We start from the raw sequence: 24781 nt of genomic DNA on the forward strand, positions 1-24781 counted from the left end.
TTGGTGGTCACAATAGGTGACAGGCGTTATGTGAAAGTGATTGTTAAGATGGGTACACACTGAGCGATGTGTACCCATCACGGAAGCGCACATATTGGCCGTACACACTGAGCGATGTGGCCGATATGTCGTTCTGATTCATGCCAACATCGTCTCAGTGTGTACCCAGCTTTAGGCCACACAGAGACTCCTTAACCAGGATGCCAGTTTACTGATATCGTCAGGGTAACAAGTAACAGCGGTAACACAGTGGTGTCAGTGGTCAGCAGAATAGCCATATTGCGACATTTAGCTGTCTCACCTGAGGAGCTAAGAACTGTGCATCCACACAGTACTGTGACACTCTACACAGTAGTAATGGCACCAGGTTGGAAGTCGTGCCTCCCTCTGACTCTGGGTCCTAGTACCCACCATGTATACTAGGGAGAGGTGACATTGCCAGAGCACACTGCTCACTAACAAATGATACCACCAGGGTTGTATACATGGGTGATGTCCCTACATAGCACAAACTGCAAGAGAAGACTTAAAGCATATATGCCTACTTAACATCACTACTCCCCCCTTCCCCCATTGTGCAATGTCTTGTTTTCTTGTTAAGCAGCCATGAATCGCATCATATAGCCCTTCTACTGCACACTTGAATATGGAAGTCCAGAAGGGTGCGCTGCTTTCCCAGGAGTCTGAGAGAACTCTGATATCTGTGAGTCTCTTGGACATTCTGGTAGAGTAGGAAATTATGGTTTAAAGATAGAGATCATAGCTCCCTAACCCTAATACAGTAGCAGGCAGGGGCAGAACATTGGGAGACAATGGAGGTGCCAGCCGCCAAGCTTCAGCTCTGAAGGGGCACCTCCTCCATTTCCCACAATATATTCAGCCCACTTAGGGCTGTAACTAGGTACCCAGCCGGAGCGTACCGTCAATACATGGTACCCCTTCCCAGCACCTGAGAAGCCACCATACACTAGTGGAGAGCTCCATGTCAGACCATCAGCTGCCACCGCCTTCTATCTATGGCCTGTCTGAATGTGAATTGCTAAATATAGTGTCAACGGCTGTGATGGGGGGGGGCACCAAATTATAACTTGCCTCCGTGCGTCTGGGATGAACATACGCCACTGGTAGCACAGCTGTCAAGAGCAGTGACATGTCCAGGTACAAAGAGGGGATGTGGTAAAATCGGGATGCCGTGAAACATACAATGTGCGCTACGCCGCCAGCTGGGAATGAGGCGGGTTTGTCCCCCTTCACCAGGGGGAAGACCTAGGAGTGGGGGGAGAGAGAGGAGGCTACTGCTGCTTAGCGGTGAGCAGCTTGTTTGGACAATCCGTAGCCCAGCAACAGTATGTGCTGGGCCACTGATCCTGTCCCTCCAGCCGGCCAGGGCCTGGGTAAGTAGCACTCATTCCCACCCATTTATCAGCAACTACAAGTTAGTAATTCTTTTTTAGAATTCATCCATTGTGTTTGGGGGCTGAATATTATTCTATAAATGAAGTCACCTCAACACAGGTGTGGAGCTATGCTTCGCCAGGTTCAGTCATGAAATTTGAGGGATGGTTAGGTAAGGCGCTCTAGGGCCCCCACTTTGCTCTCACCCATTTCTGATCCACACATCCTCCAGTCCCCACACAAAATAATTCTCCTTGAAAGTATACAATGAGTACCAATCCTAAGTGGTGCAAATATCAAGTCCTTTTGTACAGCGAAATGTCGGTCCATTCTTCTCCACTTTAAGGGATGCCCTAAACTTACACCATCTATACCCCTCTACCTAAATTTACGTCTCACTGCACAAACTTAAATGTAATTTATGCCCTGCTCCCACAACTTCTCTGTACTTTGAAAGAAATATTCTTACTCCACGCAATTCGGCCATATGCAAATGCTGCCATCTGATTTCGCGATTCTATGTGCTCTTTCAGAAATCATGGTGATCCAACACACCTCCATCAAAGAGGTTTTAGCCCTGTGTAGCTTCACATGAATAAAATAAGAATGTTGAAATTGCTCTGAACACTAATGTACAAAGTATAAAGGAATAACTGAGACACTTAGAAGTATGAACCGTGACACAATAAAATTACTTCTTTTTTATTTATAAACATGATGCAAAAGTTCACTTTAGTTCCTGTCACTTTTTGATGATATGGGGGGGATCAAGCTGCACATAACACGGAACTTATCGGCTCCCGGAGAAGACAGAATTTAGGGGTCTCTTTACAAAGCAGTGTTAGGCGATAGAGTGAAAAGTGATAAGGTACCAGCCAAATCAGCTCCTAACTGCAATGTCACAGGCTGTGTTTGAAAAATGACAGTTGGGAGCTGATTGGCTGGCACCTTATCACTTTTCACTCTGTCTCCTAACACTGCTTAGTAAATAGACCCATAATCTTTTTAAACTTCAGGAAAAAATTATATTTAAATCAATAGCGATACCGGATAGACGGTCTCATCTTATAACAGCCTTGTTTCTTACGTAAAACGCCTTGTGCTAATTATGTTTCCTTATACCATGCTCTTCTATATGTATGTTACATTGATTTAAAATGATTTTACCTTTTATGGGAAATCTGCAGATATATTTACGGCAAGAACAGGCAAATGACATGTCTAAGTACCTGAACCGAAATGTGTGGGTCATCGCCTGGCAGCAGCATCTCTGACCCTTCCTTCCGCCATTCAATAGATGCCATGGGATAAGCGAAAACTTCACAGCCAAATATAGCATCCTTTCCCGTAACATTCCAGATGTCATAGGGCGCAGTGAGGATCTGAGGTGCTGCAGGGAATGCACAAATTAACGTTAGGGTTTGCACTGAGACATTTTTCCGCTCAATAGTTGTAAATTAGATTTTCTCTACATTTATTCCCAATAATGTTAGGTAACTTAGCATGGAACATGTAGCAATTTACAGTAACTAACAGTATTTCCTTTTAAAAAAAAAACACTTGTACACATATTCCAAATATTTAAACGGCTACACCTGGGCGCCAATCACGTGGTTTGGTGCAGGCACTGGGCATCGGGATTCATTACTACATACAAACAGCTAAACTGGACAAGATTCAGCTCCTTTGACTAAACGTACAGATTGTTGAGCAGAGCGCTCTGTGCTGTCTCCTCACTGTTACTGCAGGGTCCCCATAGTGACGGAGGGGCGTTAATGTCACAGCACAACCTCCGACCTAATGAGGCTCCTCCTCAATGACAGTTTTTAATATGTACAAAGTCACAGGTGAAGCACAACTGAACTTGGCGTGAAAAATAAAAGAACATGGCCGCTGCATTGTAGCACTTTGTATACGGAGTCAGCAGGGCCGGATTACCAATGGGGCGGGTGGAGCTGCAGCTCCAAGCCCACCCATTAAAATAGGCCCACAACAACCCCTGCAGTGCAGACACTGTTGTGAAGATTTAATTTTTTTTCCTGTTACCGTCTCAAACATTAATCTCCCGGCCACCTGGGCAGAAGCATTAGGCATTCATACACAAACGTCCCCTCCCTAATGCCAGCCCCCCCCGTATGAAGCCCCATGAGCCAATCGAAGCTCCGCCCCCAAATCGGCTGAAGCTCCGCCCCCAAAACGTCATCGAAGCTCCGTTCCCAGATTTGTTCTAAATTGCACCTCCTGTCTGGCAGTGGGACCAGCAGTGAAGGTAGGAGGCTACAGGGCAAAGTGCTATCTCTGCTATCGCTAATTGGGACAGACTTGTCCCGGCAGTGACATATTTGTGAGTGGAGTCCCTGACATGCTCTCTGAGTCTGAGGAAGGAAGAGTCCGCACTAAGCCAAAGAGGAGCTGGGAGGATTACAGGAGTGAGCGGAACAGATGTGCCGGAATATAAGAACAGCTCAAGGGACCCATAAAATGAGAGTGTGTGCAAGGAGGAGTGGGAGAAGGTGAGCAGAAACTGTGCCTGCTGGCTGGTTTTTGTTCAGTCCTGGGTTGCAGGCAGAAGTGGTACTTACTGGGGCAGAATCCAGTGAGTGCTTTTTATCTATGTAATTTTTAATTAAAATACTCTCCATTACAGCCTGATTCCTGCCTAAAGGCTACTCTGGGCCTGATTCGTACCTGCTCGCTAGGCTGCGTTCGCATGCAGCTGGACAATTTTTGCAGTTTTTGGGTGGTGACAGGGTAGGTCAATGAAACGCTGGTGTGGATGTGCGAACAAAGGCGTGCCAGTGCATTCTAAGGGCATTTCAAGGACGTGAATAATTAAGATGCAGTGTCATAGTACACATCACCTGGCTGTTTCACACTGCAGCGATTGCAGTGCTTGAGGTAGGATAGGGGCAACCACAAGTTCTGCGTGCGGGTCCGATGGTACTTGATGTTACTGATAAATGCATACACTTCCTGGAGATGACGTGTGTAACGAAGGGAACGTGGGTGTCTTACATACAGTCAGCGATCGCATGCAAAGACATAGTGGGCATAGTGGGCAGGTTTTGCATACTTTAGCTGCTGATGGCTAGTGCGAACGCATCTTGCGAGCGGGACTGAACCGGGCCCACTATGCGATATGTCATTCAGCGAACGACATATTTCATATTGCATATGTGCGTGTGTACAAACGATATGTCTGTGAATTACATTGTTCACAGACATATCAGGTCAGACCTGCAGCACAGCCAAAGGTACATCTACTTTTGTGTACAGCTAACCCACCAACCACCCATACACTGGCCTCAGGAACTGCCAACACTGGCATCACAATTAGATGGGCAAATTTAAATGCCCGTCCAGTTGTGACATCTTTCCAGACATCGATTTGCTCATTGATAAGTGCGTATCACTTATAAAATCGGCCACTTGGTCAGCGGGACTACCGGTAGGCCGCTGGGCTGCTTAAGTATGTACAGTACTCATCTTAATGTATCTTATTTGATGTATATGTGGCCTAGGATTAGCTAAAATGATAGCCACACACCCTTTTATTCATGGTCATGCCCACTGTAGTGGCTTGACGTGGAAACTCCCCTCTAGAAATCCTGCGTTTGTCCCTGTAATGATAGATCTGCCCGCAGCTTGTTGTTCGATTTATCCCACTGCTGGTGCCATGATGTGTAGCTGGGTATAGTAGTCACTTGGATGCTTGGTACATTATATGGTGTGACCTGATGTTCTCTATATTATACAGCAGTCACTGCGATACTGTTTTATATGGCAGTCACTGTAATGCACTCTATTTTATTGTGGTCACTGCGATTTCCTTTATATTATATTATATGGCAGCCACTGCAATGCTCTCTGTATTGAATGATGTTTACCGAGATGCTTTCTGTATTATACTATGGTGACTGCGTTACATGGTGGTGACTGCAATGTATAATGGTTACTGCAATGCTCTCTGTATTATGTGGTGATCACAGCGATGCTCTCTACATTATCTGGTGGTCAAGGTGATGTTCTCTGTATAATATGACAGTCACTGCGATACTCTATGTATTATATGGTGGTCACTGCGATGCTCTCTGTGTTATATGCCAGTCATTGTAAAATACTCTCTGCAGTATATGGCAGTAACTATAATGTTCTCGGTATAATATTGTGGTCACTGTGGTGCTCTCTGCATTATGTGGCGGTCACTGACTCTCTAGTAAGTGGCAGTCACTGCGATGTTCTCTTCATTATATGGCAGTCACTGTAATGCTCTGTGATGTATAGACAGCAATACTTAGCCATTGTGTTTTGCAATAGCTGAGCCTCCATGCTCCATTTGAATTGGGTAGATACCCCAGAATAAATACAGCAGGCGCTGGCAACCTAAAATAACGGTACTAAAAATGTGATTTTACATTTTAGTTTTGACAGTGCTGACAACTCTGTTATCTAGGTGTGTATTATCTACAAGGTGGGTAGATGCTGGGCTGAGTCTTTGCCTGGGGTGAAAGGAAGCCTAGCTTCACCCCTGCATGTATGTATACACATACAAAAAAATATTCGCTACAGAAAAAACCCTTAAACTTTTTCTTGTTACAACTTGAAGGTAGGCACTAAACATGCCCTCCATGGACTTAGCCACACCTACTGCACATGCCACACTACCTGTGTAGACCACACCCACAAAAACACAGGTCACACCTCCGCATCACTAGTGACACAGCCACAGCGATTGTCACACCCCCTTCAGCATCACACAATAGGCCCTTCATAAATTTCAGCTCCAGGCCCATGTGGACATTAATCTGGCACTGGGAGTCAGACCCATTCGATCACTGATGTACAAGTGTCGCATGTCAAATTAATCAGTGCAGTCTCGTTACGCGGTTTTGCCACATTGCATTGCAACTAATACACATTTTCCAGCGCTAAAGTCACTCGGCACAAGCCAAATCACACGTGAAGTGGTGCGCAGAGAAGGGCTGTTTTGTGCGACTGCAGCAATAGTGTATGAGGGCGCATCTGTAAAATGTGCAGAGAGAGATTTGGACTTGGGAGTGTTGTGTCCAAACTAAAATCTACATTGAAGTGTAAAAATAAAGCTGTCCGGCATTTGTGGGCTTCATGCAAAGCAGCCAGTATTTACCCTGCATGCATAGAAAATAAATGTATTTGCACTATAGTTTATCCAGGTGCAAAATTACTTGTTTTTTTTTGCTTTGCTCCCAACTCAGAACCAGCCCCAATATCTTTTAAATCCCGAAAAATTAAAGTTATTTTTTTTGCATTCTGTTTATTGCTTAACTGGGGAAGGGGGAGGGGGGCTGATTCAGAGGTGGACGCTAAAGGAACAGCCGCTGCGTCTTTGTACGCAGTGGCTGTGCTTAAAATATGCAAAAGCCGCAGGAGACGTCTAGTGTAGAAGAACGCCCACTGTCGGCTTCTGTGATCCGCTGCTGCATCCGAAAATGCAGCATCGGATCAACTGCGTGGCCATCGGACATCTGGGTAACCCTCAGGTAACTCAGGATGTCCGGTGAAATCACGCTGCCGGGGCCGGTGATGTTGTGTCCAAGGCACAGCCACTGGCTTCAACATACCCAGCAATGGGGCCAAAATGCCCCCATTTTTCTGTAACGCTGCCCGTGCACTCTGAGTGACATCACATCCCCAGATCTGCATATCTGCAGTGTGGCTCCTGAGCATGCACAGATCTGCATATCTGCAGTGTGGCTCCTGGGCATGCAGAGATCTGCATATCTGCAGTGTGGCTCCTACACATACACAGATCTGCATATCTGCAGTGTGGCTCCTGGGCATGCACTGATCTGCATATCTGCAGTGTGGCTCCCACACCTGCACAGATCTGCATATCTGCAGTGTGGCTCCTACACATGCACAGATCTGCATATCTGCAGTGTGGATCTTACACATGCACAGATCTGCATATCTGCTGTGTAGCTCCTGCGCATGCAGAGATCTGCATATCTGCAGTGTGGCTCCTACACATACACAGATCTGCATATCTGCAGTGTGGCTCCTGGGCATGCACTGATCTGCATATCTGCAGTGTGGCTCCCACACCTGCACAGATCTGCATATCTGCAGTGTGGCTCCTGGGCATGCACTGATCTGCATATCTGCAGTGTGGCTCCCACACCTGCACAGATCTGCATATCTGCAGTGTGGCTCCTACACATGCACAGATCTGCATATCTGCAGTGTGGATCTTACACATGCACAGATCTGCATTTCTGCTGTGTAGCTCCTGCGCATGCAGAGATCTGCATATCTGCAGTGTGGCTCCTGGGCATGCACAGATCTGCATATCTGCAGTGTGGCTACTACGCATGCACAGATCTGCATATCAACAGTGTGGCTCCTGCGCATGCACAGATCTGCATATCTGCAGTGTGGCTCCTGTGCATGCACAGATCTGCATATCTGCAGTGTGGCTCCTGGGCATTCACAGATCTGCATATCTGCAGTGTGGCTCCTGTGCATGCACAGATCTGCATATCTATGTGTGTGGCTCCTATGCATGCACAGATCTGCATAACCGCAGTGTGGCTCCTGTGCATGCACAGATCTGCATATCTGCAGTAGGGCTCCTGCGCATGCACAGATCTGCATATCTGTAGTGTGGACAATATCAATTCACAGTAAATCTCTGAATCAGGTCCTGGGACACAGTTTAAAAACAAGTACAGCACAACCTAAACCTAAACTTCATACAGCAGGCGTGAGGGGGGGGGCTGCCAGAGAGGTATAACCATTCCCACAAGTTGTTGTGGCCATGCCCCCTCTATCAACACATCAGCAGTTCAGATACCATGCACCACTAATGCCTTCTGCATGCCAGTGACTTTTGCCCAGAAGCAGCTGCACTAGGACAAAATGTTCCTCTTGGCCTTCCTGTTTCTGAGCAAGAGCTTCCATGAGTTTAGTATCAGTGCAATTTCTCAAACACCAAATGAAGAGGTACAGTATCCGAGATATCTACTGCCTTAGCTAAACTGGCTGAGCTTTCAGAAGTTGGTCCCTTTCTCTAACACAGGGAATGATTCTGATCTGTACGTATTGCACAGGGGCAGGGAAGTGCAATACCTAACAACCATACTGTACTGGCCTACTTTATATATGTCCTCTCCAGGAGAAGCCCGGAGAGGAGATGCAGGTGGCCGGTGATGCAACCTCTTGTTACAAATTAACGCAAATTATGCATATTTTAATAGGGGCGGGGCCAAATGACTCGATTATCATAGTATCATGTCATTAACCCCCGCTTCCCCCATACAAGCAAGATTCTCCCTATCCTATCCACTTCAATAGGAAGTTAGCGGGATGTGGGAGAAGTGTATACTCTTCCAGGATGCTGGAGCACTACCCAAAAACAACAGGAGCCTCCCACAGATTCTAAGAGAGTAAGCAAGGATGCATACAACTAATATGCTAATGCCTGCAGGAGGAGTCTGAGGGAAAAAGACGCCTCCTGCTGGCATCGCAGGTCTGAGTGCTGTGTCTGAAGACCCAGCATTGGCTCAACATCGTGACCATCAGAGTAGACGCCTCCTGCCCACTTGCGAGTCCAGGAATTCTGCATTGTCCGACGGGAGACCTTGGCCTTGACACTCCAAGGAAATAGGGGTTACGTCCCCCGCTTCCAGGAACTCAGGCTAGCGCCACCGCTTCCCCGCCCCCAAATGGCTGCAGCATGTCATGCAGGACTCATTCTACACATGCGTAGAATGGGTCCTGTGCAAGTGCTCCACCATTATAAGTGTATGGAAAGCATCAGGTATATGTACATTTCTGAATCAGACCCATGGTGCCTGATTCAGGGGTGGACACTATTGCGATGTTTTCACAAATGGACAATGTTTTTTGTACTGCGCATGCATCGGAGTCCATATACACCCTGATGGTGTTGTTTGCATAGAGAATTTGTTTGCAAAGTGATTGACAGTCAGGAACATTTGAGGCAGCAATGAGGGGAGAGGTGGCTCAAATGCAGATGTGTTGCGACTATTTTGGGGGCATATAACAGCTTGTGACTGTGATCCCGTACTCAGTCAATATGGCTCCGGTGTCTTAGTTCCATCGGCACTACTACTGTGGGCTTTATGTGTAAGGGGCAATACTACTGTGAGCATTATGTGTATAAGGGGCAATAATACTGTGGGCATTATGTGCAAAGGGCATTACTACTGTGGGCATTATGTGTATAAGAGGCACTACTACTGTGGCATTATGTGTAAGGGGCAATACTATTGTGAGCATTATGTGTAAGGGGCACTAATACTGTAGGCATTATGTGTAAAAGAGGCACTACTGCTGTGGGCATTATGTGTATAAGGGGCACTACTACTGTGGGCATTATGTATAAGAGGCACGACTACCATGGGCATTATGTTTATAAGGGGCACTACTACTGTGGGCATTATGTGTATAAGGGGCCCTACTACTGTGAGCATTGTGTATAAGGGGCACAATTAAGGGCATTATGTGTATAAGGGGCACTACCACTGTGGCAGTATGTGTATAAGGGGAACTACCACTGTGGCATTATGTGTATAATGAATAATGGGCACTACTACTGTGGCATTATGTGTAAGAGGCGCAACTACTGTGGCATTATGTGTATAAGGGGCCCTACTACTGTGGCATTATGTGTAAGAGGCGCAACTACTGTGGGCATTATGTGTATAAGGGGCACTACTGTGAGCATTGTGTATAAGGGGCACTACTATGGGCATTATGTGTATAAGGGGCACTACCACTGTGGCATTATGTGTATAAGGGGAACTACTATGGGCATGTGTATAAGGGGATCTACCACTGTGGCATTATGTGTAAGAGGCACGACTACTGTGGGCATTATGTGTGTAAGGGGCACTACTGTGAGCATTGTGTATAAGGGGCACTACTATGGGCATTATGTGTATAAGGGGCACTACCACTGTGGCATTATGTGTATAAGGGAAATTACCACAGTGACATTATGTGTATAAGGCGAACTACCACGGTGGCATTATGTGTATAATCATTATACACATAATGCCACCATGGTATATCCCCTTATACACATAATGTCACACAGTAGTAGGGCCCCTTATACACATAATGCCACAGTAGTAGTGCCTATTATCCGTTATACTATTGTGTGGCATTATGTGTATAAGGGGCATTACTACTGTGTGGCATTATGTGTATAAGTGGCACTACTGTGAGCATTGTGTATAAGGGTCACTACTATGGGCATTATGTGTATAAGCGGCACTACCACTGTGGCATTATGTGTATAAGGGGAACTACCACGGTGGCATTATGTGTATAAGGGGAACTACCACAGTGGCATTATGTGTATAATGGATAATGGGCACTACTACTGTGGCATTATGTGTATAAGGGGCACTACTGTGTGGTGTAAAGTGAATAAGGGACACTACTGTTTGTTGTAACATGAATAAGGGACACTACAATGTGGTGTAATGTGAATCAGGGGTACTATGTGCAACTATGGCGCACTGTCCCTTTATAAAAAATGGGAGGTAGGACACAAATTTATAGTTTGCAGGGGGGCCCGAATACCCTACCACCAGCCCTCATCACACCATTCTTTTTAAAGAGAATAAGAATCGTTTTTTTACGCTATAAATCCTCAACTCAAAATTTATTTTTTTAGAGCACACATGGCTGTCTAAAGCTGTGAGCTAATGTGCACTTCAGCTCTTAACATAAGAGGTCTTGTTAGTTGTAACAGAAAAAAACTGATGAGTTTACTTTATGAATTTCACTGATTACCGGGAGAATGTGAGACATGGGGCCTGATTCAGAGCGCTCGCTCTGAATCAGGGCTTTTTTTTTTTCTTTGTGCGACCTCCTGGCCGCTTGCTTAGCTGTGGGTAACCACCCACAGCTATTGCGAGCGGCCAGGTGATGGTCGCTATGGTCTCAACCATCGCGACCATCGGGGCTTGCGACGAGACCCTTGTGGTAGGGTCTCGTTCCCGCAAGCCCCAGTGAGCTTTCGACTCTATTAGAGCCGGAAGCTCACCCACTGACATCACTCGTGATGTCAGTGGGGCTGCCCCCAAATGGCAGGCGTTCCTTCGGGAACACCTCCGTTTGGCCAGCCACCCCCCCTGCCCGCCTCCAAAACGGGGCAAGCTGTCAATCAAAATCGACAGCTGCCCTGCTTTGGTGCGAGACCCGTAGCGATGACGCGCCCGTCGCCAGCCGGGTCTCGTGCATGCGCACGTCGGAGTGCGCATGCGCAGTGGCCAAACATCGACTCGCTCGCGAGCGCAAAGCGCTTGCGAGCGGGTCTGAATCAGGCCCATGGTCCCATGTTTGTTTATACATGGTAACCAGGTATACACTACTGGACAAGTTCATCCATGCAGAGTTGTAACCAATAATATATTACCTGTTCATTCAAGCCTACCAGCTCTCCTCATACTCTTAGTCCTCATTTCTTATACTTCACCTCTCAGTTATACCCCCAATCTCCTAGACTGTAAGCTTTCAAGGGCAGGGCTCTCCACCCTCTTGGTTCGCATCCTTGTCTCCAGTGCGCTCCCACTCACAGTCAGCGACTCTGATCCTTTCTGCCCGACCTTCCCAGGGCATTGTGTAATTGATGGCTACTGTAAATAACTGTCACTATCTTAGTTGCCTTATGGGTGAGATGCATTAATTGGGTTTGGTACGGGATCCCGGCGGTCAGGATGCTGGCTGTCAGAATACCAACAGCAGCATCCCGACAGTCAGAATCCCAACACCTGCAGGTAAGTAACCTAGCCCTAACTGCTAACCCTAACCCATACATGACTACCCTCCCGGTTTTCGCGGGAGGCTCCCGATTTTTCGGGTAAGCTCCCGCACCCCGGAAGGGTAGGCACTTCTCCCGCATTCTGCCAACTTCCTAGTGAAGTGGGCAGAATGGGGAGAATATTAGCGGGCATCAGCGCGGTTCTGAGCATTGGGGGCGGGCCTAATGACGCGATTCTGAGAGAATCGCGTCATTTGGCTCTGTGCCCCTATGTTAATTATGCGTACCTGCTTCACCTCCCTGGCTTTCTCCCGGGGAAGAAGATTCAATAGCAGGCAGGTATGTCCTAACCCATCTCACCCAACACTCCCCCCTGCAGCCTAACCCTAACCTACCACACCCCCTACAGCCTAACCCTAACCCTCCCGGGATGTAGTTAAAATGCTTGTGGACGGAATACCGGCCATCGATATGCCGACCGCCAGCAATATGTCAACGCCTCTATCTGGAATGACATCAGGATTCCGGCATCAGCATTAGGGTTAGGCTGCGGGAAGGGGGGTAGGGTTAGGCACCACTGGGTAGAGGTTAGGGTTAGCCACCCCCCAGGAGAGTTAAGTTTAGGGTGCAGGAAGGGGAGGTTAGGGACTAAAGGGGAAGGTTTAGGTTAGGCACCACTAAGAGAGGGTTAGGATTAGGGGGAGAGGGTTAGGGATAGCATACTTACCACCCCTGTCGGGATTTTGACTGTGCGGGGTTCTGGCATAGGGATTTGAGCCGCCGGTATTTCATACCCATTCCAACCCTCACCCCCCCCACCGCCTAACCCTAACCCTCCTAGTCTAGTGCCAAACCCAATCCCTAAGCCTAAACCTAACCCTAATACTTAACATTGGGATGCTGGCGGTCAGGATTCTGTCACCGGGATCGTAACTACATCCCATTGCATTTATTATGCATTCATTAAAAAACATCTGCATACAGTACTTACCTCTAGGATTGTCTGTCAGGATGTATTATCCTCTTTTTGCTGGGACAGCTCCACGATACATAGCCAGTGCTCTCCCCACGTTATATTTCTTGGGCAGTCTACCCTGAAAATTTCCCTGCCGTCCGGCACTGTAATGTGGCATGACATTTCATTTAGAAACATCAGGCCATGTCACAGTGCAGCTCACTGCTCGAAGGCACCCCCGCCGGCAAGAGGATGCCAGCCACCCTTCCACCTTGATCCCAGCCCACCCTGTCAGAGCCACCCTCACCAGAAGGAGGATGCTGGCCACCCTCTCCACCTCAATACCGGCCCACCCTGCACAGGAGGCAACCATTGTAGCCTCAAAGCCTTCCGTCCTCCTACCCAATGTCCGCCAAACAGTAAGTGGGATGCCGGATTTGAGGGGGGAGGGTGCACGATGGGCTGCTGCTTATATGCTGTGTTAGGGTTCCAATTGTGGCATTCCTAGCCCCTGGTGCAGATGCTTTCCTCCTCATCCCTCCAACAGAAAAAAAATTCAGGGGAGAACACTGCATAGTTGTCCTGGCAATGACATGACTTATGGGTTTCTGACCTGGGGTTAAAATGCACATGTGTGGCAATCAGCCTGGAAATGCGCAAGGGACCTGTGACGTAAATGGATCCATCGGATCCCTCTCTGTGAAAATAAGTTCATGGGCTTCTTTAGCTAACATCATCTATTTATGTCATTGGCTAGCAGGCGCTTGATGCATGCGGCAACAATGTAGCCCCATAGCATAGACTTTTTTTTTTAGTCACATATGGGGATCCATGTGTTACTGCACTTTTCTTCTTTGATACATCCTGCCCTTTATCTCACTATTTTATTTTTCTCCTTGAATCTTTCTATATTTTATTGATTGTGCATATATTTGTATTTCCCTGTATGGCTCTACGGACACTTAATGGTGCCATGTAAATAAAATATAATATTAATATTATCAATATGTTGGATGGAGGTGAATGTGTTTATGTCGAATGTCGAACTCCTTTTGAAGAAAAATGTCACCTTTTGGTTGGAGAAATGTACATGAACTGAGAAGATCCCATCTCAGTGAACCCCATACCCTGAGCTGCTCGGTTCCCTGAGACAATCAGGCCCCCTAAAAGATAATATGATGTGTAGTAGGCCTTACCAGATCTCATTATCGGCCCTGAAATTATAATCATGTTGATACAGGCCATAAACCTTCAATGTCTCAATGCACTCAGTTATGCTAGGACAATTTTGTTGGTGGTCAAAGTGGGGTTATGATGCTCCCAATTGATATCCTGGGAACATGATGTTTGCAGGGACCTAAACCACTCAGTAGATATGGAACCATTACAGCCCAGGTACACAAGAGGGATGGGGGTCACCTTCGAAGACTTTTAAAGACTTTACACTCAAAAGGTTGCCCCACCAACATAAAATCGTTCTGACGCCTCTGGCTGACAGACATCAATGCATGCACGGTAGCGGTACTGCGTGGGCATTGCGATCCCATTACTTCTCACCTGTGCAGGCAACTCAGAAAAGATACATCTTTAGGATCCTTTATTGCCGCAAATTGCAGCGATAAGGAATCCTTAGTATCGGGGGCAGGCCAAAAAGTTATAATAAATATGCCCCAAAATAACCTACATCACACTAAGCACACTCACACAAAACCCAAACAGAACTGAAAGACAATCTGAATAAAAAGTGTAATTTGTTATAAATAATGAACCTTTTGGGCAGCATTGTATCAGTGCCCCCCCTGTGACTTATATTGGGTAAGGCAGGTTACTGTAGCTGTATGTTATAGCTGACTCCTGACACCAGCTGATTTTAGTGAAAGTGAAAAGCCAGCCTGCTGGTAGTGGCAGGAATTTGCAATTCTACATCTGAGAGTCATTAGAAAGATGGAAAAAATGCATTGCAGACACCAGGTATTCTACGATTCAAGCAAATAATTCCATTCCCTTATTAAATGAAATATGTGCTGTATGGATTGCTTCTATTATACGCTCGCTATAAAAATACGAAGTGTTTGGTGGAATTGATTGACAGCCACTAGCTACTGCCTTTTCTTATTATTTCACAAACCAAGTTATACCTTTAATCCCATGGTAAGGAATGAACAAAGTGCTGTTATGTGAGGTGCGATCTGTTACTAATTATGTGTTAGCATGAACACTGGTCGGTACTAAAAGCCGCCTGCAATAAATTCATAGAGATGTTTTCTTTTACTCAACTGTGAATAAATGGTTCATAAAAACAATCTTTGGCTCATGAAGAAAATCCATATTGAGAGCATTGCCCTTTATTAACTAGTTGCTAACAACTGCAAATGTAATATTGCCTGAGTAGGGGTCATGCAGCCCCAAGTGGTATGTGGTTGTGCATCACTGACCTCCGTGGAATGCTTGCTGAATAAATACAGCTGCCAAGGGAACTACAAAGTAATGTAATACAATGGTGTCTGCAACATCTTCTAAGGCTGCCTGTATCGTTGCTGTCCATGTGGACAGTGTACACAGGGGTGTGGTATACGAGTCTTATAATCATAAATAATATAAGAATGCAAGAATGTCGACATGGTATGAATGTCAACATTGTGAATATCAACAGGGTCTAAAAGTCGACATTCACTCACATTATGCACATTGACAGGGAGAATGTCGACCATACTATCTAACCCCATACTTGTCGCCTTTTGATGAACCTTTTCCGAGAGCAGCCCGGTCATCTTGGCTTCGGGGGGCGGGGCCAGGCTACAGCTGTCATTAGGCCCCACTCCCTTTGCTGGAAAACCCGCAATTCGCGGGTCCGCGAGGAGGGGGTTGGGCTAAATGACACGATTCGTGTCAGTTAGCTGCACCCCTGCATAAGGACCTGCAAATTTGTCCTAAAATCTCCCCATCCTGCCCATTTCACTAGGAAGTTGGGGTGCAGGGGGTTACCCGAAAAATCGTATGCCTCCCGCGACTCCCGGGAGAGTAGGCATGTATGTCTAACCTAAACCACAATCTAATCCTAACCCTAAACTGTACGTATGAGGTGATAGGTACGGGATGCCGGCCCACTGGATCCCGGCAGTCATAATCTCGACGCTGTCATCCCGACAGGGTTAAGATACCGACATCCAGTGGCGTAACTAGGGTATTTGGAGCCCAGGGCAAATTTGAAAAGGGAGCCCCCCCCCCATGTGCGCGCGCCAAAGGCGTGCGCGTCAAAAAAATGGGCGTGGTCACTTAAAAATGGGGCGTGTCAACATGACACACCCCTTTATTTTCAAACTGAACATTCCTATCCATATGCACCTTAACCCCAGTAGTACCCCCAGTATGCAGTTGTGGTCCCTCTCATGCAGGCCCATAGTAGTGCCCCTTATACAGTATCCCCAGTAGTGGTCCCTCTTATACAGCCCCCAATTAGTTCCCCTTACTCAGTACCCCCAGTAGTGGCCCCACCAAATGCAGTGCCCCACGTAGTGTACTCCCTTATGCAGTGCCCCCAGTAGCAGTCCCCACAATGCAGTGCGCCCAGTAGCGGTATCCCCTTATGCAGTGCCCTTTTATATAGTGCCCCCAGCAGTAGTCCCCCCCATGCAGTTTTCCCAGTAGTGGTCCCCTTATGCAGGCACCCTGTAGTGATCCCCCCTATCTAGTGCCCCCTGTAGTGGTCCCCGCAGTGCCCCTAGCAGTAAGCCCCTTATATAGTGCCCCCAGCAGTAGTGTCCCCCCTCCCATGCAGTGCCCCCAGTAGTGGTCCCCCTGATGCAGGCTCCCAGTAGTGACCCCTACTACAGGGACCCTATCCAGTGGTCCCTGTAGTGGCCCTTCCTATTATTGCCCCCATTAGTGGTCCCCCAAGTGCAGTGCCTCTAGTAATACTAGGCCCCTTTTAGAATGCCCCCAGTGGTAGTCCCCCCCCCAAGTAGTAGTCCCCAGTAGAGTAGCCCCCCCCCAGTAGGTCCTCCCAATGGCACCCACAGTAGATGTCCCCCCCCAGTAGATGTCCCCCCCAGTAGTAGCCAACCCCTCCCCCGTTGTGCAGATAGGTAAGGTTTAAAAATAAATATATATAAAAATATACTTACCTGATTCCACGCTGCTCCTGCCGATGCCGATGCCGCTCCCGCCCTCCAGTCCGCCCGGGCTGGCGCGCTCAGCATTATGGGACTGACGTCAGTCCCATTACCCACTGCAGGAGCCAGCGCTGGCGGCGATGCGTGTGTTATGCACAGCCTGAGCCCGCCTCCTGGCGCTATTGGGCAAGCGCTCAGGGGGAGGGAACGGGCTCAGGCGTGTAGCACAGGACCGGCGCTGGAAGCCTAGCGCCGGTCCTGTGCAAATGTGTAGCGCTGACCGCACTCCTTGCTACACTGGCTATCTAGGGCGGGCGGGCGGGCCGGTACCGTGGCCGGCGGCGCCCCCCCCCCCCCCGCCGCCGGTCCAACGGCGCCCAGGGCACGAACCCCGCTCACCCTGCCCTAGTTACGCCACTGCCGACATCTGTCTTTTCTAACCCTCCCACTCTCCCTACCTTTTCCCTAAACTTTTTTAAACCTAACCTCTCCCCCAGTGCCTAAATCTAACCTCCCCCTTCTCAGTTGGAATGCCGGCGCCGGGATTCTGACAGGTTTCAGGATTCCGGCGCAAACCCCATGGTCGGGATATTGACCGCATCCCTGTATGAGCCCTAATAGAAATAGAGCACTTACTACCTACTGTACAATCGAAAGACATATACACACAGGCTACTGTAGATAATGAATTCTTTGCCCTGTGGAGGACTGACAGCTTTTGGCCTAGAGGCAAACATAAGCAAGCAGCCCATATCTATATACATGCATACACAAAACAGCTATTCTTACTATGATCAAACAATTACAACAAAGCACAAAATACTACCAGTCACTAATGATTAAAACAATAAATAATAGGGTTTGCTTTTCTGGGTATATGCTGTAGATTGAGTTAATTATTTCATGCTGTTTTTTGTATTCAATATAGGAACACCAGACCCATGATACTTGCAGTAGAACAGGAAATTAAGTTTACCTTAACTGTTACCTTAGTAAACAATTTGTTGATTCGTTGAAACACTGAAACCCACAACAAGCTGGACGGGATAATGATAATGTTTACTGTACCTGATTCACACGGCCCCTCATGGATAACTGTAAGATTTCTCTCGGGCTGTGCATTAGACACCTCCTGAAATTTGCACAGCTGGGGATAGGTCTTGCCATCAGATCCGCACACAGCTGTCTTAGATAAGCAGGCACATTGAGGTTCCGGCACCTCCCCGTGTCTTAGGTCCCCCATGTCCAACTGACATTCCAGGTTATTTCCACATTTCCCATAGAAATGGTTGGTATTGTCCAAATCACATATTTGTCCTTCCAAATTGGCACATTCCAAGCAGCAATCACAGGTGTCCCGTACGAGCCCAGCAAGGCACCCACGTGGCGGAGGACATTCTTCTGGCCTACAGTCTATACAGCTCTCTCCTTCCTCCAACAATCTCTGCCAGCCACGCTGTAGGTAGTCAGGGGCACTCGGTAATGCTAAACTCGGTATTAGTTGGAGGTAAGTGAGATATAGCAAGAGGAATAGTTCAGAACAGATCCTTGTGGCACATTTAAACATTTTCATGAGCTGTCCTGGACTGTACAGCCAATCTCCATCACTTGCAGGTTCATTGCTTGAATTTCTGCATTTCTGCAATCAGCAATTACTACTTCGGGCAAACGGAATCTGGAAAGAAGAGAAAGGTTTCTTTTATTTCCTTTTACAAGAACATTCTCTATATAGCATTTCATGTAAATTCAGCTCTGCGGAAAATAAAGCTGGCCACACATGTAAAGATTTTCTGTCCAACCATCCAACTAGTTGATTGGTTGGAATGAAAATCTGGTAAGGTATGAAAGCAAATGACAATCAGCAATTTGCTCCCAAACGCCGGAAAATGGACAAAAACTGTTGTTTGAACAAATTGTTTAGATCAAACATTTACCAAACTTGTCTGACGACCATTTTCATCTGTTTTCTGGTATTTAGTAGCAAATTGCTGATCATCATTTACTCCCATACGTTACCAGATTTTCATTCCAACCAATCAACTAGTTGGATGGTTGGACAGAAAATGTTTACATGTGTACCCAGCATAAGAGACATCTTTGGTTAGACAGAAGTCAGCGATAGCTACAGCAAAAAAGATAATGACATACACTGTTATATAACTGATAACTGTTTTACTTATTGTAACTCCTTAATGTATGGGGAGTCATACAGCAGAGATGAAGGAGATTCTTTGATGGTAAAGTCCTAACATTGATGAAAGTTGCCAATCTAAATGAATCCATAGCAACTAGGAATTCCAATCCCGGAATCATTTTGAAATCCTGGTATTTCTGGATTACAGTTATCCAATAACGGGATCCTGGGATTAATCCCCAAATTGTGAGTAAAGGGTAAAAAAAACACATTTTAAAAAATAACATATGTTCGAAACAGTAATGAATATTTTAGTTAGATGCTTGTCCTATTCTGTTTTGCTAGTGCTGCCTACTACTTCTTCTCCCTATTATCCATCTCCCCCTTCTCCTCCCAGCTATTCAACTCCCCCATTCTCTCACCTGTCCATCCCCGCTCTCCCCCCTGCTAGTACCCGTCACATTGCAGGATTTGATGTCGGAAGCCCATCAACCAGTGGATGCTGGGCTTCGGATGTCCATCCCTACTCTTGTGCTTTCCCATTCTCTGGTCCTCTCCCAAGCCCAGCTTTATGATATTTAATCGGTGGCATACTCATATCACATTCTGGGCCTGATTCAGAGATGGACGGTAATGCAATTGCAACTGCATTTTCTCACGGATCACAGTCTCTAAAATATGCTAATGACTTCCAAAGCATAACCAAGCATAGGGACGCCCACACTGCTGCCTTCTCAGATCCATACGACGACATGCTACAACATAAGTATGATAACATCGACACACATCGGACAGCCTTGCTGCATACGTGGCAGGTCTGACCAGCTGCTAACACTGCAGCTTTCCTGACACAATGAGGGCTCTCATGCTGTGAAGGAGATGGCAATGACTAATTTATGCACGCCCATGAAACAGCGCTTAAACGGTCAGACATTACTGCTTTCTAATACCCCCGTTTCCACCCTTAAATGCTGACTACCAAGCACTCACTTTGCAAATGGTTTCTCTGTACGAACGTAACCACAAAACAATCGCTGCATGTGCTGTGCGGAGTTTGTGCATGCACTTTAGCAAAAATGTTCTCATTTTGCGTAAATATCGGCATTACGTCTGTCACTGAATGCGGTTGATCTGGCCACTGTTCCGGAAGTAATGTTTGTAATGCAACGTGTGTATTATTATTGTAAGTATTTGGTGAAATTAAGATCCTACTAAAATGCATTCATCCGAGAAATATATTAGCAACATAAATCACCCTAGTGCTATCTGAAGAGTACAACAATATTGGTTCAACAAAGAATATGGAAGCAGCGTCCGCATTCTGGACACAATGTAGATAAGCGATGGGGTATTGGGGATATAAATTGGGGCTAGTTGGATGAATAGCCTTTGTTGCAGGTAAAATGTGTGTTGCTGCAGAAGCAGAGGGGGCTGGGGCATGGCCCAGACCATACAGGCTTAAAGTGACTCACAAGAGAGGGGAGGTCAAGTCCAGGAGGAGTAGAAGAGGGAGGAATCGGAATTAACAAAAGGCAACGCGTAGAAAGATGCTTTCTCTTTCTATGGAGTTTTTTCCTGTGCCGATGTGGGCAACAGTGCTGCTAGTAGTGTCACGGCCCCCTTCTTTAGATGATGGAACCTGAAGGCTCCTCCCTAGCTGACCATCGCGGGGGCACTAGGCACAAACTCGGACCGTCACCCCACTAGTGAGGGAGAAGTGACTGGAGAACCCAGTCCATTTGAATTTGGTGGGCTCAGATGGGCCCACCTGCGGATGGGGTGGGAAGGAGTACCCACCTCAATTACCAAATTGAATAGTATGTTTGCAGTTGCTTTTCCTGGGCCACCAACTTTATGAAAGTGTTAAATAAATTGGATCTTCTTCCACCAGCTATAGTGTGTTGTGTCTTTATTCAATGGGTTTTCAGAGATGGTCATATAGAGTGCATAAAAGATGCTACCAGGAAGTAGGCACATGGGTATCCCTCATATCTAAGCGGCTTAAAAGTCTGTGATAACAGTAGTATGGGCTGTCTGCTAAGTTCTATGGTAAGGAAAAGGAACTAGAAAGCGAGGGAAATGGGAATGCCCAGACTGCAATATTTTCAATCTGACTTGAAATGTGAGGTGATATCTAAGTTTTCAACGGAAATATTATAATATGTTTAACTTCCAAAGAGATTGGTCTCACAAGGGCCTATTCATCATTGAAGGCCATATGGCCTCCAATGATGAAGTTTTGAATGTGCTGCAAGAAATACTTAAGTATCCAACTCGCAGCGGGGGAAAAGTGACACCGGAGCAATTCATCATTGCTCCGATGAGGGGACAACTGCTCCGAAAAGCAGTTGTCCCTGTGCTAGGTATGGCAGCTACTTCTGTAGCTCTCCCCGTCATCCCGGCTACGCATCCGTGACCTCGGGTCACGCATGTGCAAAGCCGCCGGGGAGGTAGTGAGGAGATGGCGGAGGGATCCGCTCGGATCCCTCTTCGCATCCCCGGAACTGAGATCCAAGAACAAGCGCTGTCTGAAGATGACGCTTGTTCTTGGCAGCAAATTCCGAAAACTTTCAGTTTTCGGAGTTTGCTGAATACCGGGGGGGTCCTATCGGACCCCTCATGATGCATGGCACGGTAACTTAAATATGCGTAAACTAGTGTTTCAGCATGGCCATTTATCGTTTGATAAATAGGTTCTACAACCTGTAAATTATCACAGCAAAGGGTACAGGAAATGTTCTGCAAGTGTGGAACTAAGGGGCTAATTTAATGTCATGGTCCATTGTGTGCAGTTGCTGTAACTCATAGTAACGTACAAGAATTGGAGCAGCTTAGGCACATAACAACAGTTGCTATGGGTTACAGAGCATTGCTGCTAATAAAAGGCCCTATTAATCACTGATAGCAGTGCAGGCACAAAAAAAAATAATTTCTTGTCACCATGTATATTACAGCGATAAGAAATAATTTTTTGGAGCCATATATCAAAATTCACTTGCTGGGGCAGCAACTCTGATAAGGCCCCCTACCGTGAAGTGTATAAAGTGATAAATTGCACTTATCACTTTCCTTCTGGGCTCTGACCAGGCTTATCTGCTGTATTTTCGCGGCCATAAGACTGTGCATGCACACAATCTAGGCTGCGGGTAATAATCCGGAAATCCATCTCCAGCACAATTGTAGCCGTTAGGCCATTATGTGTAATGGAGGCTGTTGTCAGTAATGTTAGGTTGCCTACCTCAGGAGATACAGAGGGCCTGATTCAGAGATGGACGCAGTGGAGATGCCGCACGCAGTTGGGCAGTGCTTTTTAACTGTCAACAGTTCATACTTGCCGACATTCAGCTCCCTCCTTCCGGGAGGGGGCTGAATGTCAGCTTACAGCGGGGGGCGTGGCCGCACTATAACGCCGTTGCGGGGCGTGGCCAGTGCGGGCCGGGGGTGTGGCCACGAGATCGCATCATCGCGGCTCCGCCCCCTCATCACAATGCCGGAGTAAACGGCATTGTAAAGCGGGGGGCGGGGCCACGATGACGCGATTCAGCGCGAATCGCATCACCGGGCCTCCCCGCTGCGGGGGTTTCCCTAGTAACTCTGCAGGGGGGTAGAGAGGGATGGCGGCTTGCGGGAGGCTTGCCTGCCTTCCCGGGGGGCCGGGAGCGGCACCCGAAAATCGGGAGGCTCCCGGCCAAATCGGGAGGGTAGGCAAGCCTGCAACAGTTGTGATGTTGAAATGTTGACATTCTGCATGGACCGGCAGTGAAGGGTTAGGGTTAGGCACTAGGAAGAGGATTAGAGGTTAGGAAGGTCATACTTACCGCCGGAAGCCACGCCTGATCCTGACATAATCGATGAACCCGGAAGACATCGCTGGAGCCGCCAGTCCAAGTAAGTCACCACTAAACCGCCAGGGCCATTTTGCCATCATCAGTGTTGACATGATGAATGTCGAATACAACACCCCCGAGTAAGTAATCCATACTTATCTACTCTCCCAGGAGTTGTGGGAGGCTCCCGATTTTTCAGGAACCCCCCCCCCGCACTTACGGAACAGTGGCCAGATGGACCGCATCCTGCCCACTTCCTATCGAAGTGGGCAGAATAGGGGACAAAATAACAGCAATCACCAGTCCATATGGAAGGGGCAGAGCTAAAATAACACGCAAACACGTCATTTAGCCCATCCCAATCCACGGACATACGAATCGCAGCATTTTACAGAATGACATCAAAGCCCTGCCCCGTTAGCAAGGGGCATCTCCTCTCCTGGCTTCTCCCGGAGAGGAGATAAAAAAAGTCGGTAAAGTAAGTAATCCTTATAATGTATATGGCAGGGCTGCATATAGATGCACCAGACTTCACAGAGTGAAATATGTCATCATATTGAGTAGACCAGCTCTGTGTTGCGTAAATGTGAGATACATCTTATTTAATATCAAGCAAATACCTGAGCACCATGGTGGCATAGTGGCTAGTGTTGCTGACTCACATTACTGAGGTCATGAGTTAAATTCTCGGTCAAGGCCCTTTCTGTGTGGAGTTTATATGTTCATTGGCTGACAGAGATTTCCTGGCCTCTTTGTTGTACCTGTGGCAGCCGATTTGTGTGACCCCATATGTCACTCAGCCGGCCGATGTTATCGCAGATTATGCGATGCTGCATCCTTGGACGCAGCTTGTATAAGTAATGCATGCAGAAAGCATGACACCTCCTTCTGCATTACCAGAATTGCAAGGATGGAACTGGAAAGCGGCTTGCGTGCGGCTTTGCAAATCCGTCCTGTGCTGAATGACTGAATCAGGCCCCCAGTCTATACAAAATGTGACATAACAGAGAGATGCCTCTTCTATATTTAGTGTTTGACCGATGCCACAGTCAGATATATCATAGCTGTATAATCTGTGCTTCTTACTGAACATGCCGAGTCTCAGATCTGAATTCCTTCCTGTTGCTTTAACTGACATTTGTTCTCCATTAAGAAATGAAGGAATCCAAGTACAGGAATACAGTTACCATGTGACATCTGTCTTTTTCAATTATTTTTTGCCAGTGGCTTTGGAGGTTACACTAAAGATCCTCGTGAGTAGTCTCTGCTGTATATAGGATCCACAGAGTAGCAAAAACCTCAGTTCATTTTAGGGGTGTGCACCGGCCACTTTTCGTGTTTTGTGTTTTGGTTTTGGATCTGGATCTTTCTTCGTGTTTTGGATCTGGATTGGTTTTGCCAAAACCACCCTTCCGTGTTTTGGGTTCTGGGTTTTGTGTTTTGGATCTGTATTTTTTTGAAAAAAAGCATAAAAACAGCTAAAATCACAGAATTTGTAGGTTTTTCTGCTCCTATGCTATTATTAACCTCAATAACCTTAATTTCCACTCATTTCCAGTCTATTCTGAATACCTCACACCTCAC

At 47.0% G+C, this 24781-nt stretch overlaps 1 protein-coding gene across 2 annotated transcripts in view; it reads right to left on the reverse strand.

The window, feature by feature from the left end:
• KAZALD1 (Kazal type serine peptidase inhibitor domain 1) overlaps positions 1-24781 on the reverse strand; it is a 77688-nt gene that overhangs the window by 31829 nt on the left and 21078 nt on the right. For both annotated transcript variants that reach the window (XM_088475200.1, XM_088475201.1), the window contains exons 2-3: positions 18305-18911; positions 2625-2785 (exon numbers count right to left, since the gene is read on the reverse strand). In XM_088475200.1, the coding sequence (XP_088331326.1) occupies positions 2625-2785; positions 18305-18809 (666 nt within the window). In that variant the 5' untranslated portion in view covers positions 18810-18911. The remainder of the gene's footprint in view (positions 1-2624; positions 2786-18304; positions 18912-24781) is intronic.

The sequence above is a fragment of the Taudactylus pleione genome, unplaced genomic scaffold (assembly GCF_031769625.1).
Source record: "Taudactylus pleione unplaced genomic scaffold, aTauple2 ptg000165l, whole genome shotgun sequence".
NCBI classification, from domain to species: domain Eukaryota; kingdom Metazoa; phylum Chordata; class Amphibia; order Anura; family Myobatrachidae; genus Taudactylus; species Taudactylus pleione.